This window comes from Oncorhynchus masou, chromosome 13 (assembly GCF_036934945.1).
Source record: "Oncorhynchus masou masou isolate Uvic2021 chromosome 13, UVic_Omas_1.1, whole genome shotgun sequence".
Classification (NCBI taxonomy): Eukaryota; Metazoa; Chordata; class Actinopteri; order Salmoniformes; family Salmonidae; genus Oncorhynchus; species Oncorhynchus masou.
The window spans coordinates 56,208,699-56,224,434 of NC_088224.1; the positions used below are offsets into that span (position 1 = coordinate 56,208,699).

The window sequence follows — 15,736 nt, forward strand, 5'->3', positions numbered from 1 at the left end:
GCCACTTTAATAATGGGAATTGATGGGAAATGATGTACATATATCACTAGCCACTTTAAACAATGCTACCTTATTTAATGTTACTTACCCTACATTATTCATCTCATATGCATACGTATATACTGTACTCTATATCATCGACTGCATCCTTATGTAATACATGTATCACTAGCCACTTTAACTATGCCACTTTGTTTACATACTGATCTCATATGTATATACTGTACTCGATACCATCTACTGTATCTTGCCTATGCTGCTCTGTAACATCACTCATTCATATATCCTTATGTACATATTCTTTATCCCCTTACACTGTGTATAAGACAGTAGTTTAGGAATTGTTAGTTAGATTACTTGTTGGTTATTACTGCATTGTCGGAACTAGAAGCACAAGCATTTCGCTACACTCGCATTAACATCTGCTAACCATGTGTATGTGACAAATAAAATTTGATTTTGATTTGGTTGAGATAATGCCAAGAGTGTGCAAAGCTGTCATCAAGGCAAAGGGTGGAGAATCTCAAATATAACAGATATTTTGATTTATTTAACACTTTTTTGGTTACTTCATGGTTCCATATGTGTTATTACATCATTTTGATGTCTTCTGTTATTCTACAATGTAGAAAATGGTACAAATAAAGAAAAACCCTGGAATGAGTAGGTGTATCCAAACTTTTGACTGGTACTGTGAATATTTTATACTTAAAATTATTCCACATTTCAGATATGTAAAGAGAAGGTATTCTAGTTGGATATCAGATTTCATGGAATGGATATGAACATGAAACCTTTGATGAAATGAATGGACATCTGTTGAAAACAACAGTTTCCATAAATACAGGACTGTTATCTTTTGCCAGAATCCTCTCAACAGCACGTGTCAGGAACCAAAACTCTGGAGTATATTGATGTGTGAGACTCAAGCCACATTTTTGTTTTACAGAGGATACCACAAAATACTGTGGTAAAGAAGATGATGATTGTGTGAATGAAAACGCCAGCACAATGAGATAGTAATTACATAAGAGGTTATGAGTAATTACATAAGAGGCTCTGCCTGAAAATTCACAGTATCACACGTCACCGCTTTCAATGTATTCACTGTGTATCATTGCGATAGAATAAACAGTATCTTACTGTACCATACAAATGAATGTGTTCATTTGGGTAAAAGCTTACAGTAATTTCAAGCTTGGGTTCATCAGCGAGTAATATAGTATATCAATGATAATTTGCATGACAATCCAAATGTACAGTAGTAATGCACGACAAAGGTCATTACTCACAGTGTTAGTTATTTCTGATTGATATAGGACAATTGGGGCACACTAACACCTTGTCATATCACTGAGGATCTCAATCAAACGAAATGCCTCGAGATAGTTTTTCTTATTTTGTGTCAGTGTCAAGCCAGTGATTTGGTTTGTGGGAAACGTCAGAGGACATTTCAGTTCAGAATGAACATGGGTTTATGATGCCAATGAATTAGCAAGGGAAAGCCTTGTTTCTGCAGTTTGTGTTTTATCTGTAGGTTGGCAGGATGCATTGGAGAGACCTGTTTGTGGTAAGATGCAGTGTGATTTGTTTCCGCAGATTCTAAGCGGTGCTCACTAAAGCAAAGTGTGGGCTGTCATGCTAAGATTACACAAGCGTAATAATAGAGAAAGGACTGTTTTGGTTACAGCATGGCCATTATTATATCTGATTAAGAGCCCTACGCCAACAACAACAACAACAACCATCAGTGGGCTAGGGCTGTGATATTTCACTGGTCATTCTTTCCCAGAGTATTTCTGTGACAAGATATCCTTCAGAAATAACATTGTGTACAGACTCCAGGCAAACCCAGTGTATGTCACTTGTTTATGCCTCCTCCTGAAGCTGCCACAATTAGGTGATTCAGAATCCATTTGAAGAAATAACTTCATCTAATTCAAATACTCATTCGTATTTCCATATTGTCATAACAAAGTAGGTCACGAGGCTCGCTTTAAACCACTTAATATCAATGAAAACATAACCTGCCTCTCGGAGATAAGAAGCCCATTGTATTTGAACTATTGACCTTGATCCTTTCCATGTCATTGAGCAACAGCCTTAACCCATGGAGGCAGAGCGAGAGGCTGCAGATGGCCCCAATCTGATCTGGGAAACATTTTACAGGCAGAGCTGTGATCACATCTGATTAGGAATCTCACTGGCTTATTAGTGGTGATGAGGGAGATAGCTGCCTTGCCCTGCTTACTTTAAATAGGCACATCATGCAGGACTTGCAATGCCAATGTAGTGTGGACCCAGATCACACTGCACTGTTTTCATTGGGAGGAGTTGTCTCCCTGACATCTCAAGAACTACCACTCTGGAACAATGTGACAGTCCCATTGACACAAGATAAATATCGTGGTCCGTCAGCCACAGGGCGGAGGGAAAACAATCCCCCCCCCCAGTGGAATTACCCATCATCCTCATTATCACATTAGTGAATTGTGTGATAAGCGGTGTTAAAGTCATTTGGAGTTTTATGTCTGATTTTCGGATATGACAGACAAGACCCAAGAAATGTTGATGGGGACATTAATCATAAGTGTTTGTTATTCTATATATTTACATAGGCACCAACTTCAAGATAACATACAGTAGTTTCAAGAGTATGACAATGAACATTGAAGAAGGACAACACTGTTACCAGGTCCATGTTCAACACACTAATGCTTTTACAGCAACACATCAACCATTAAGTTGACCCCCCCTCGGTTTCCTGACATTATATTTGTTCAAAGTACTGTTACAGCAGACACAACACAATTGAAACAATGATATAATTTATTTCCCAGTGAAATTGTCGAACAAAACAAGTATTATTGTGCTTCACTCTCCGGCTGATAGAACACATTTGGGATTTTTGGAGCTGTTACGAGGCATCTGGAGCTCATTGAAAGAGAAATGTAAACATGTGGAATCCATGGTTAGATAACCTTGTCCCAACTAGAACACAAACCTACTATAGATCACGAGGAGGAGAAAGAAACCTTTTGATGGCAAACATCCTTTGTTTCACATTGCATCACATCTATGCCACTGAACATACTATAGTCTTTCTTACGGTTGTCACAATGTACCCATGGTCCATCTTGATTTGATTATATTTGTCTATAACACATTTCAATCACAGTTTACCATATGAGGTACATAATATGAGGTGTCATCCTCAAAACTAATAAAACAGCTAAAACATTACACATAATAAAACCTCTCCCATTTTCTATGCAACATAAACTGACCCACTTCCTCATAGTCTTGGGTTTTTCTCATGGCGGATCAGGATGGCTGTTCATTTCTTAACACTGAGTATGGTCATTTGAAGACACTCCTCTTTGAGGGCCACCAGCTCGGTCTTGTAGGTGCTGGCCTTGACCTCGCTGTACAGGCCCAGCTGCTTTTTGGTGGACAGTGGTGTCTCCAAGGTGAATGATCCGGCTGCCAGTGCATCAGCTGGCGCGGGCGAGTTCCGCTTGAAGACACCCAGCAGAGTGGTTAGCGCGTGACCGACGTCATGTCGTGCGCCCTCGTTAACAAAACAGTAGAGGATGGGGTCAGCCACACAGTTCAGGCTGGTGAGCGCTAGCGCCACATGGTAGGCTGCAAACAGGTCCTCTTCTGCGCCACAGTCGCAGGGCTTCTGGAGGAAGAGGATGCTGCGACACAGCAGGAGCAAGTGGTATGGCCCGAAGCACAGCAATACAATCAGGATTAGACTCAGCGCCAGGCGCTTGATCTTCGCCTTCTCGTGACACTCCGTAGACACATTGCCGCGCACCGCCCGCAGAATGCCCCGGTACGCACCCAGCATGATCAGCCAGGGCACCAGGAAACCCAGAAAGGTCCGGTAAAGGTTCATGCCCGCCACCCAGTCTTGCATGGGGTACTTCTCGAAGCAGAAGGTGTGGTTGAAACGGTCCTGGAAGAGCTCGTCATGGAAGAGTGGCGCAGAATTGGCCACTATCTCGATGGTCCACACCACGGAACTGACCAGCACGGCAGTTTTCACCCGCCGGACCTTGGCGAACTTGAGCGGGTAGGCCACGGCCAGGTATCGGTCGATGGAAATGCAGCAGAGGAAGGCGATGCTGACGTAGATGTTGGTGTAGAAGATGAAGCCGAAGAGCTTGCAGGAATTCTGGCCATGAATCCAGTCGTCGTGCTGGAGGAAGTAGTCGATCCATAGGGGCAGGGTTCCGATGTAGAGGAGGTCAGCCAAGGAGAGGTTGATCAAGTAGATGCCCAGCTCGTTTTTCTGTTTCACCTGCAAGTAAGCTGCCCACAGAGCCATGCAGTTGGTCGGCAGGCCCAGGACGATGACAATGATGTACAGCGTAGGCTGGAAGTACTGGTCGATCTTCGAGTCCACATTACAGAAGGAAATGTTGCACATTGTCCTCATATTCTGTAGGTGCATTGTTTATTTTGTGACTAAGCGTTTAAAGGGCCGGGACAATCCAACATGTTGTTGTTAATGAGAAGGAAAGAGGGAAAACGACATTCCGTTCAGTGACGTTTCCTTTTTGTTGTTGAGTAATTCCTTATATCCAGGCCTGAAAGCACACTTTCTCTCCAGATGGGCTTCACATGTCAAACAGACGTTTCCCATTTCACAGCTGGTCCCACACCTTTTTCGAATGAGGAAGAAGATGAGAGAAAAAAAGAGTGGTGAAATAAAACCCCTCTTATGAACAAAGAGCCAGGCCTCCACTCCGGCACAAGGACATCATAAATCTTGGAGAGATTATTGTCCAAGGTCTGTCGCTAGCTGTGGAGAGGGAGGTGGGGAGGTTGATGGGGTGTAGGGGGATGAGAGCTCTTCTGCTGGATGAGAGCTCTTCAAACGCCAAAGAACACACCCTTCCTCCAAGACTGTCCGTGCCACGCACACAGCAGCAGGCGATCTGTTAACTCAGGCCTCTTCGGCACTGCCCATCTAAAACAGAAGAAAGGAGAGTGTGTGAGATAGTGTGTATTGCCCATTTCAATTTGTTTCAGTTTTCCAACCCAGTTAGTTGTTCACATACAGTTGATGTTTATGCACTTGGATTGAATGGTCAGATCCTTACTCTATATCAGCTTTCTGTACCTATTCTTTCTGGTATGTACTCTAACCTTGAACTTACAATACTCCTCGCCTCTGCTTGTTTTCATGTTGAAGCCATAATTATTTATTCTTAGATCATTCCAGTCTGACCAACAGTCTCTCACACTCGTATGTTTTTACGCATAGTGTATGCATTACACAAGAGCATAAAAACATATTTGATACGAAAGTGTTTACTTTTCTATTGAAAACACAGCAATCACCGTAACCACAGTCCAAGGTTCTCCTTCTTGAACAGAAATACAGACGGACACAAGGGACAGCCCTTTCTAATCCACCTGTCATGATTGGTCCAATTAGTCCCAATTCTGATGGAAACTACACCAATCCCTAGTAGTATAATATTCAGTGGTTTTGAACAGTAATTACGACCATGAAAGATACCATGCTAGTCTTTGTTGTGAAAGGCAGGATGGGCAACTCCTATGGTGACCTTGTCAAATGCACTTCATTGGGAACAATCCTTCTGATATTCAGCAGAATAACTGGGTTACAAAACAGCAAGCCATAATAAAAAGTGCTTAGCGTTACGGCTCCTGTTAGTACGCACAATAGGAGAGATCAAATGACACAGTCATGGTGGCGAGGGACCAATAATGTAAATCATTCTCGTCGGTTCACAAGTACGCCGCCATGTGTACGTGTGTGTGTTTGTATGGGTACTGGCAAGTCGAGATGCATCCAGAGGATCGTTGAAAAACGTATTTTGTGAAAGTACAAAGTGAGGGCTTTTCGAATTCCAGATGCTCCAAGCAGCTTCCAGCGTCTCATGGACCTGGCGTTGTCTGATTTAGGGTGGACAACATGTTTGGTGTACTTAGATGACTTCATAGTGTTTGGTCGTACATTCCAAGAGCATGTGAAGCGTTTAGACAAGGTTTTCAGCAGATTGGAGCAGGCAGGACTTAAGATGAAACCATCTAAGTGCCACATGTTCAGGTCGCAGGTGAGCTACCTGGGACACATCATCTCGGGCTGAGGGAGTGTCCACTGACCCCATGGAAAACAGAGACAGTCAGGCCATGGCCTAACCTCAAGTCGCTGACAGAGGCAAGAAGCTTTCTAGGCCTGGCGTCATACTACAAGAGGTTCATAACAGATTTTGCAGCTATGGCGGAGGCTTTGTACAGGTTAACAGATAAGGGGAAAAGTCCAAGCTTACCACATCCCCCATACTGGCTTCCCCGGGACCCAAATCTAGATTTCATCATGGATACCAACACATGTGACACAGGCATAGGGGGCAGTCCTCTCCCAGAAATACAAGGGTAGAGAGAGAGAGTAGTAGCATATGCCAGTCGGGCACTGTCAAAACAGGAGATGAAGTATTCAAATACGAAGAAGGAGCTTCTTGCTGTGGCAGTGTTTCCAACACTTTTTGCTGGAGAGGACATTTCTACTGAAAACTGATCACAGCTCACCGAGGTTGGCTAGGGACAGTTGGCGAGATGGTTGGAGAAACTAGGTCAGTTTGACTATGATATTGTCCACAGGCCAGGGAGACTGCACAGTAATGCTGATGGTGTGTCACGCTGACACACACAGAGTGTGGACACAGCTGTCTCACAGGAGGCCACTGTCAATCTGAGAGCCATCGTAAACAAGCCTCAGGATGTCACCATTGAGCCTGTAGCTGGAGTTCAAACAAGCCAGGCAGGATCCAGAAATGCAGCTTTCCTTTTGGAAGCACAGGATAGAGACCCAGTGGTCTCCCAGTTAAAGACATGGAAAAAAGGAAGGTAGAGCAGAGCTCCTGTGGAGTTGCAATCGGAGCCAAAGTTTAGGCTTTTCAAACAAGTGTGGGGGGCATTACATGTGAATAATAAGGTGTTATGCCTTAAGAGTCAAAACTATGAGACAGATGACACCTGCCCGCCCATCCAACATCACTACTCTGGATGGTTCTGACTTAGAATATGTGGACAACTACAAATACCTAGGTCTCTGGTTAGACTGTAAACTCTCCTTCCAGACTCACATCAAACATCTCCAATCCAAAATTAAATTGAGAATTGGCTTCCTATTTCGCAACAAAGCATCCTTCACTCGTGCTGCCAAACAAACCCTTGTAAAACTGACCATCCTACCGATCATAGACTTCGGCGATGTCATTACAAAATAGCCTCCAATACCCTACTCAATAAATTGGATGCAGTCTATCACAGTGCCATTCGTTTTGTCACCAAAGCCCCTTATACTACCCACCACTGCAACCTGTACGCTTTCGTTGGCTGGCCCTCGCTTCATACTCGTCGCCAAACCCACTGGCTCCAGGTCATCTACAAGATCCTGCTAGGTAAAGTCCCCCCTTATCTCAGCTCGCTGGTCACCATAGCAGCACACACCTGTAGCACGCGCTCCAACAGGTATATCTCTATGGTCATCCCCAAAACCAATTCTTCGCTTGGATGCCTCTCCTTCCAGTTCTCTACTGCCAATGGCTGCAACGAACTACACAAATCTCTGAAACTGGAAACACATCTCCCTCACTAGCTTTAAGCACCAGCTGTCAGAGCAGCTCACAGATTACTGCACCTGTACATAGCCCATCTGTAATTTAGCCCAAACAACTACCTCTCCACCTACTGCATTTATTTATTTAGCTCCTTTGCACCCCATTATTTCTCTCTACTTTGCACATTCTTCCACTGCAAATCTACCATTCCAGTGTTTTACTTGCTATATTGTATTTACTTCGACACCATGGCCTTTTTTTGCCTTTACCTCCCTTATCTCACCTCATTTGCTCACATTGTATATAGACTTATTTTTCTACTGTATTATTGACTGTATGTTTGTTTTACTCCATGTGTAACTCTGTGTTGTTGTATGTATCAAACTGCTTTGCTTTATCTTGGCCAGGTCGCAATTGTAAATGAGAACATGTTCTCAACTTGCCTACCTGGTTAAATAAAGGTGAAATAAAATAAAATAAAAAATCCGGAGAGGGGTTGTACCAGATGAGCTCGTATATGAGATACTTGCAGTTGAAGTCGGAAGTTTACATACACTTATGTTGGAATCATTAAAACTCATTTTTCAACCATTCCACAAATTTCTTGTTAAACTATAGTTTTGGCAAGTCGGTTAGGACATCTACTTTGTGCATGACGCCAGTAATTTTTCCAACAATTGTTTACAGATTATTTAACTTATAATTCACTGTATCACAATTCCAGTGGGTCAGAAGTTTACATACACTAAGCTGACTGTGCCTTTAAATAGATTGGAAAATTCCAGAAAATTATGTCATGGCTTTAGAAGCATCTGATAGGCTAATTGACATCATTTGAGTCAATTGGAGGTGTACATGTGGATGTATTTCAAGGCCTACCTTCAAACGCAGTGCCTCTTTGCTTAACATCATGGGAAAATCAAAAGAAATCAGCCAAGACCTCAGAACCAAAATTGTAGACCTACAATTTTGTTTCTGAGTTCTTGGCTGATTTCTTTTGACAAGTCTGGTTCATCCTTGGGAGCAATTTCCTAATGCCTGAAGGTACCGCGTTCATCTGAACAAACAATAGTACACAAGTATAAACACCATGGGACCAGTTCTCATTTACAACTGCAACCTGGCCAAGATAAAGCAAAGCAGTGCGACGCAAACAACAGCACAGAGTTACACATGGAATAAACAAGCGTACAGTCAATAATACAATAGAAAAAAAGAAAGTCTATATACAGTGTGTGCAAAAAAAAAGAAAAAAGAGTGAGGTGGTATGGCAATAAATAGGCCATAGGAGCAAAGTAATTCAAATTTAGCAGATTAACACGGGAGTGATAGATGAGCAGATGATGATGAGCAGATGATGATGTGCAAGTAGTGAAACTGGTGTGCAAAAGAGCAGAAAAGTTCATAAAAACAATATGGGGATGAGGTAGGTAGATTGGGTGGGCAATTTAGAGATGGACTATGTATAGCTGCAGTGGTCGGTTAGCTGCTCAGATAGCTGATGTTTAAAGTTAGTGAGGGAAATGTAAGTCTCCAGCTTCAGCGATTTTTGCAATTCATTTCAGTCACCGGCAGCAGAGAACTGGAAGGAAAGGCGGCCAAACGAGGTGTTGGTTTTGGGGATGACCAGTGAGATATTCCTGCTGGAGCACGTGCTACACGTGGGTGTTGTTATCGTGACCAGTGAGCTGAGATAAGGCGGAGCTTTACCTCGCATAGACTTATAGATGACCTGGAGCCAGTGGGTCTGGTGACAAATATGTAGCAAGGGTCAGCCGACTAGAGCATACGGATCATAGTGGTGGGTGGTTTAAGGGGCTTTGGTAACAAAACAGATGGCACTATGATAGACTGCATCCAGTTTGCTGAGTAGAGTATTGGAAGCTATTTTGTAGATGCCGAAGTCGAGGATCGGTAGGATAGTCAGTTTTACTAGGGTAAGTTTGGCGGCGTGAGTAAAGGAGGCTTTGTTGCGAAATAGAAAGCCGATTCTAGATTTGATTTTGGATTGGAGATGTTTGATATGAGTCTGGAAGGCTAGTTTGTCTAGCTAGACACTTAGGTATTTGGAGTTGTCCGCGTATTCTAGGTCATAACCGTCCAGAGTAGCGATGCTAGTCGGACAGGCGCGGGTAGCGAACGGTTGAAAAGCATGCATTTGGTTTTACTAACGTTTAAGAGCGGTTGTTGTATGGCATTGAAGCACGTTTGGAGGTTAGTTAACACAGTGTACAAAGAAGGGCCAGATGTATACAGAATGGTGTCGTCTGCGTAGAGGTGGATCAGGGAATCACCCACAGCAAGAGCGGCATCATTGATAAATACAGAGAAGAGTCGGCCCGAGAATTGAACCCTGTGGTACCCCCATAGAGACTGCCAGAGGTCCGGACAACAGGCCCTCCGATTTGATACACTGAACTCTGTCTGCGAAGTAGTTGGTGAACCAGGCGACGCAGTCATTTGAGAAACCAAGGCTATTGAGTCTGCCGATAAGAATACGGTGATTGACAGAGTCGAAAGCATTGGCCAGGTCGATGAAGACGGCTGCACAGTACTGTCTTTTATCGATGGCGGTTATGATACCATTTAGTACCTTGAGCGTGGCTGAGGTGCACCCATGACCAGCTCGGAAACCGGATTGCACAGCAGCGAAGTTACGGTGGGATTCAAAATGGTCAGTGATCTGTTTATTAACTTGGCTTTCGAAGACTTTAGAAAGACAGGACAGGATGGATATAGGTATATAACAATTTGGGTCTAGAGTGTCACCCCCTTTGAAGAGGGGGATGACTGCGGCAGCTGTCCAATATTTAGGGATCCCAGACGATACGAAAGAGATATTGAACAGATTGGTAATAGGGGTTGCAACAATGGCGGCGGATAATTTTAGAAAGAGAGGGTCCAGATTGTCCAGCGCAGCTGATTTGTACGGATCCAGGTTTTGCAGCTCTTTCAGAACAATGTCTGATGGCTAGCTTATGATGAACATTTTCGCTATAAGGTCAAAAAAATAAATAGGGGATCCGTGTCACATTGAGTGAGGCGGGTTACCGGAAGGTATATTTAATTTAAAAATGGAAAAGAGATTGAAAAATAAATTGAAATATATACAAAAAAAGTAAACGAGAGGACGACAAACCACGTCTGCACTGCTACGCCATCTTGGATAATCTTGTGAAGACTCTTGATGAAACAGGTACATAAAGTATCTATATCCATAGTAAAACGAGTCCTATATCGACATAACCTGAAAGGACACTCAGCAAGGACGAAGCCTCTGCTCCAAAACCGCCATAAAAAAGCCAGACTACGGTTTGCAACTGCACATGGGAACAAAGATCATACTTTTTGGAGAAATGTCCTCTGGTCTGATGAAACAAAAATAGAACGGTTTGGCCATAATGACCATCGTAGTGTTTGGAGGAAAAAGGGGGAGGCTTGCAAGCCGAAGAACACCATCCCAACTGTGAAGCACGAGGGTGGCAGCATGTTGTGGGTGTGCTTTGCTGCAGGAGGGACAGGTGCACTTCACAAAATAGATGGCATCATGACAGAGGAAAATGAGGTGGATATATTGAACATCTCAAGACATCAGTCAGGAAGTTAAAGCTTGGTCGCAAATGAATCTTCTAAATGGACAATGACCCCAAGCATACTTCCAAAGTTGTGGCAAAATGGCTTAAGGACAACAAAGTCAAGGTATTGGAGTGGCCATCACAAAGCCCTGACCTCAATGCCATAGAACATTTGTGGGAAGAATTGAAAAAGCGTGTGCGAGCAAGGAGGCCTACACCAGCTCTGTCAGGAGAAATGGGCCAAAATTTACCCAACTTATTGTGGGAAACTTATGGAAGGCTACCCAAAATGTTTGACCCAAGTTAAACAATTCCAAGGCAATGTTACCAAATACTAATTGAGTGTATGTAAACTTCTGACCCACTGGGAATGTGATGAAAGAAATAAAAGCTGGAATAAATCATTCACTCTACTATTATTCTGACATTTCACATTCTTAAAATAAAATGGTGAGCCTAACTGACCTAAAACAGGGATTTGTTACTTGGATCAAATGTCGGGCATTGTGAAAAACTCATTTTAAATGTATTTGGCAAAGGTGTATGTAAACTTCCGATTTCAACTGTAGCTGTATCAGGAAGCCATTTAGGAGTTGACAAACTCACCAGTAAAATTAGAGCAAGATTTTATTGGCCAGGATGGTAGAGAGCCATAAAGCATGGGTGTAAGGGCTACGTGGCATGCGCTGCATGCAAGTTACAGGGTCCAGTCCCCAGAGCATCCATGACGAGATCTGTTACAAGCCGCCCTTTTGAGAGGATAGCTGTAGACTTAATGGGTCCGTTTAGAGACGGAACGAGGTAACAAACACATTATGGTTGTGTCAGATTCCTTTACCCGGTGGTCAGAGGCATATGCCATACCCAATCCGGAAGCAGTAACAGCGGCCAAGAAACTGGTAGAGGAATTTGTGTTTAAGCTAGGCGTTCCTCTCTCTATCCATAGAGACAAGGGGAGAACTTTTGAATCTACTCATTTTCGAGAGATGTGCAATCTTTTACAAATGAACAAAACACGAACCACTCCGTATAACCCACAATCAGATGGTTTTGGTGGAAAGAATGAACAGAGCTCAATATCCTGTCACTTTTTATTGATGACAATCAAAGAAATTGGGATGAGATACTCTCATATGTGATGATGGAATACAGGAGTAGTGTTCAATCTTCCACGGGGTTCACACCATACAGGATGCTGTTTGGTACTGAAATATCTTTACCGGTTGATGTGGTTATGGGAAAACAACAAAATGAAGGGAAACAGTATGTTTTTCAGTATGTGCAAAAGGTGCAAGGGTATTTTAGCACTGTAAGGGAAGCTGTAAAGAGAAATCACCTAAAAGCCACATTTAAACAAAAGCAATACTTTGATCTGAATGTGACACCCCAGAGGTACGAGGAAAATGAATATGTTTGACTTAGAGACTACCAGAGGAAAAAGGGGTTGTCACCCAAACTGATAAAGAAACTCAAAGATCCTTTCAAAATTGCAAAAAAAACTGTCAGATGTGCTGTATGAAGTAGTACAGTGTAATGGACCTTAAATGGACCTTATCATGCCGTGGTACAGTACAACAGGCTCAAACCTTACTTTGGGGTTGTTTCAGAGCATGAGGTCCCTGGCACAGGACAAGATACTGAGTTGAGCATTGACTCATTTGTGCCTAGTCAGTCATACTAGCTCTCAAGGAAACCGGATGCTCTGAGGAAAAAGCAACCCATGTTGCCTAGGTTACCCTTCAGGAGAAGGATGATGGACATTGTGAGAGTGTGGGCTCCAAGGGATATTAATACCTCAGTGGAACGGGACACTGTCAGGACTGAAAGCTCAGTCAACGACAGAGAGACTCTGCTCCAGCTACACTTGTTTAACAAGCAACGACTCATTTACACCTAATTATCTCATTCTGAAAATGAACCACATACTGTAGAGGGAAAACATTATTTAACAGGTTAGTTGGTTTGCTAGTTAACATTTCACACAGATTGCCAGGATCCAGTAAGCAACTAACGTAACGCGTTAGTTGTAGTTAACACTATAGTGAATTGGTTATGTTACCAATGTTAGCTCATCTGATGTTGTAACGTTAGCTAGCTGTCTGACTTTATTAGCAAGCTAATCTTTACACCATGAACTCAATTATTTGATCATATAGGTTGGCTAATGTTGCTTAACATTTCTCTGGCTAGCTAACAAAGAATTTGATCCAGCTAACAAGATAGTTAACAATGTTAATACTTATTCCACCACACCTTTTTCCCTCACCTCAAACTTTCAAAATACCAGTAGTTTTTCCATTTACAGCTCATGAAGTACGCTTCATCACATTCTCACCCCCGTCTCTGTGGTCAGGCTTCTCACTTAATGTTACACTATCGTTCAGGGAACAGGCTGCTGTAACTGGAAAGCTTCATTTCCAGAGCGCGCGCTGATGCTGTAACTAATAAATTGGTTGTCTCTTCTTTCTGCAGCCGTGTGCTGCATTCTGTTGTTACGTTAAGCCAGTATTGCTCCAAACATGCATCACTCGCTCGTTTACAGCCAGTAGTGATCCAAATCCCCAACTCTCCCAAACTTTTCTCATCGGATCTACGCGAATAACGTAGGTCATCTATTCTGGAATCAAAACGGCGAATTTCGCCGAAAGGTGACTAGTTTGCATCCCTGGATGTTATGCAAATGTGTTGCTGTATGTGCGGTTTTTGGAAAGTCATTGTGTACACTTTCTGTCTGTTCATCCAATTAAAATACAGCTTGATTATTCCATGGGAAATCAGTGTCCTAGAATGTTTACGCTAGTCAACATGCGAGTTTCATTGGCCTTACAGGTTCGATTAATTATTTTAGGGTTATTTTAGGTCTTGTTTCAAAGTTTTCACAGATTTAAAGCTTACGTTGATCTGGTTTCTTTCTAGGAAACAAATATGAACACTGACAGTAAAGAATGTGGTTTGTGCCTACTGTCAATTTCAAATGCTTATCTCAGTTTTTGCATGCGAAGGAGGAATCGTAACACTGCAATGTAAACTACAATATAATGTAGTTGTGACCTCTACCTGACCCTGGGACAAACTTGACTTAACATGCTTAGTGTTTGGTTGACTTTGAAGTTAATCATGCACAGGTTATTCTATTAATGTTCTTTAATGAAGCGAGTAGGTTACACACCCTGGTGATTATTATTGTATTTTAGACTGTGTTGTTATTATTATATTACTTAGACTGTGTTGACAACTCTTCCTTCATGGCTCAGTGACCACACTGATGTTATCAGCACACCTGCGATAGTCTTTTGAAGGTTGCAGGCGTACTGATGACATTCATCAGGTTCAACATCTGCCAACAGCTCGCTTTTGGCTTATGAGCCTCAGCCTGTATGACGTAACTCATCAGAAGGGTGTTTTGTCCTGTGTCCTCATACCTGGTCAGTCAAGCCCAGAGACCTGATTGGCTGGATGACACATGGAATTGTGCTCTGGATAAACCTGTGCCATATTGGATGTTACGCTAGCCAGTAGTTTGTGAGGACTGGACATTGTTGGCCATGCAGCCTTTAGATTCCAGTGAGAGCAGAAGAGAGAACTAGGGGAGCCTGTGTTAACCTGGAACACATCGTGCAAAAAAGCATGGCTTTTGATTATCGAAGCCCCGCCACACGAAGTCCGTCACATTGGCTGTCGCACCCAGCAGCCCCGCACAACGCATTTGCCCTCCGCTCCCATAAATGTGCTTAGCTCACACTTTTTGCTCACTCTTACAAATGTAATTTCCGTTCAACTGATTTTAGTCTGTAGCTCGTTTGTTTACTTTTGTGTCACAGGTGTCCATTGTCAAGTGGGTATATGTAGGATGTCTTTCCCTGTGTATATTCAGCTATAGTTTGTGTGAGAGTGTGTTCTTACAACATAATACAGTGTGTAACTGGAACTAATTGAAAACATTTATGTGGATCCTTGATGAACAATGGATCCCAACTTAACTAAGTCTAATTTCACAATGTCATTGTGAGCCCAACCACGATCTTGGTGTCACCTTTTTGTAGAAGTTATCATGATGTCCTAACTCACACAGAGTGCTGTTGGTCTGTGCCATTGTACACTGGTAATTGGAACACATGAAGGTCACCCTGTATAATGAATGAATAACAGTCCAGACTTTTCCATAGGAAACGCCCTAAACTTAGAGCTTTTTATGTCTCTATTTTGGTTTGATCAGGGTGTGATTTGGGCGGGCATTCTATGTTCTTTTTTCTATATTTTTGTATTTCTTTGTTTTGGCTGGGTATGGTTCTCTATCAGGGGCAGCTGTCTATCGTTGTCTCTGATTGGGAACCATACTTAGGTAGCATTTTCCCACATGGTTTTTGTGGGTAGTTAATTTCTGTTTAGTGTTTTGTAGCTTACATGACGGTTTCGGTTATGCTCTTTGTTATTTTTGCTATAGTGTTCAGTTCCAATAAAAAGCATGAACATTTACCACGCTGCGCCTTGGTCCGATGAGTCCTCTTCCTCTTCTTCAGACGACAAATACCGTTACAAGCGAAATGCTTTCCG

The 15,736-nt window shown here is 42.7% G+C and overlaps 1 protein-coding gene across 1 annotated transcript in view; it reads right to left on the reverse strand.

Annotated features, from left to right (window-relative positions):
- Positions 1-2,753: 2,753 nt before the first annotated feature.
- Positions 2,754-15,736, reverse strand: part of gpr4 (G protein-coupled receptor 4) — a 41,927-nt gene continuing 28,944 nt past the window's right edge. The window contains exon 2 of the mRNA XM_064982706.1: positions 2,754-4,981. Within this exon, the coding sequence (XP_064838778.1) occupies positions 3,338-4,462 (1,125 nt within the window). The 5' untranslated portion in view covers positions 4,463-4,981 and the 3' untranslated portion in view covers positions 2,754-3,337. The remainder of the gene's footprint in view (positions 4,982-15,736) is intronic.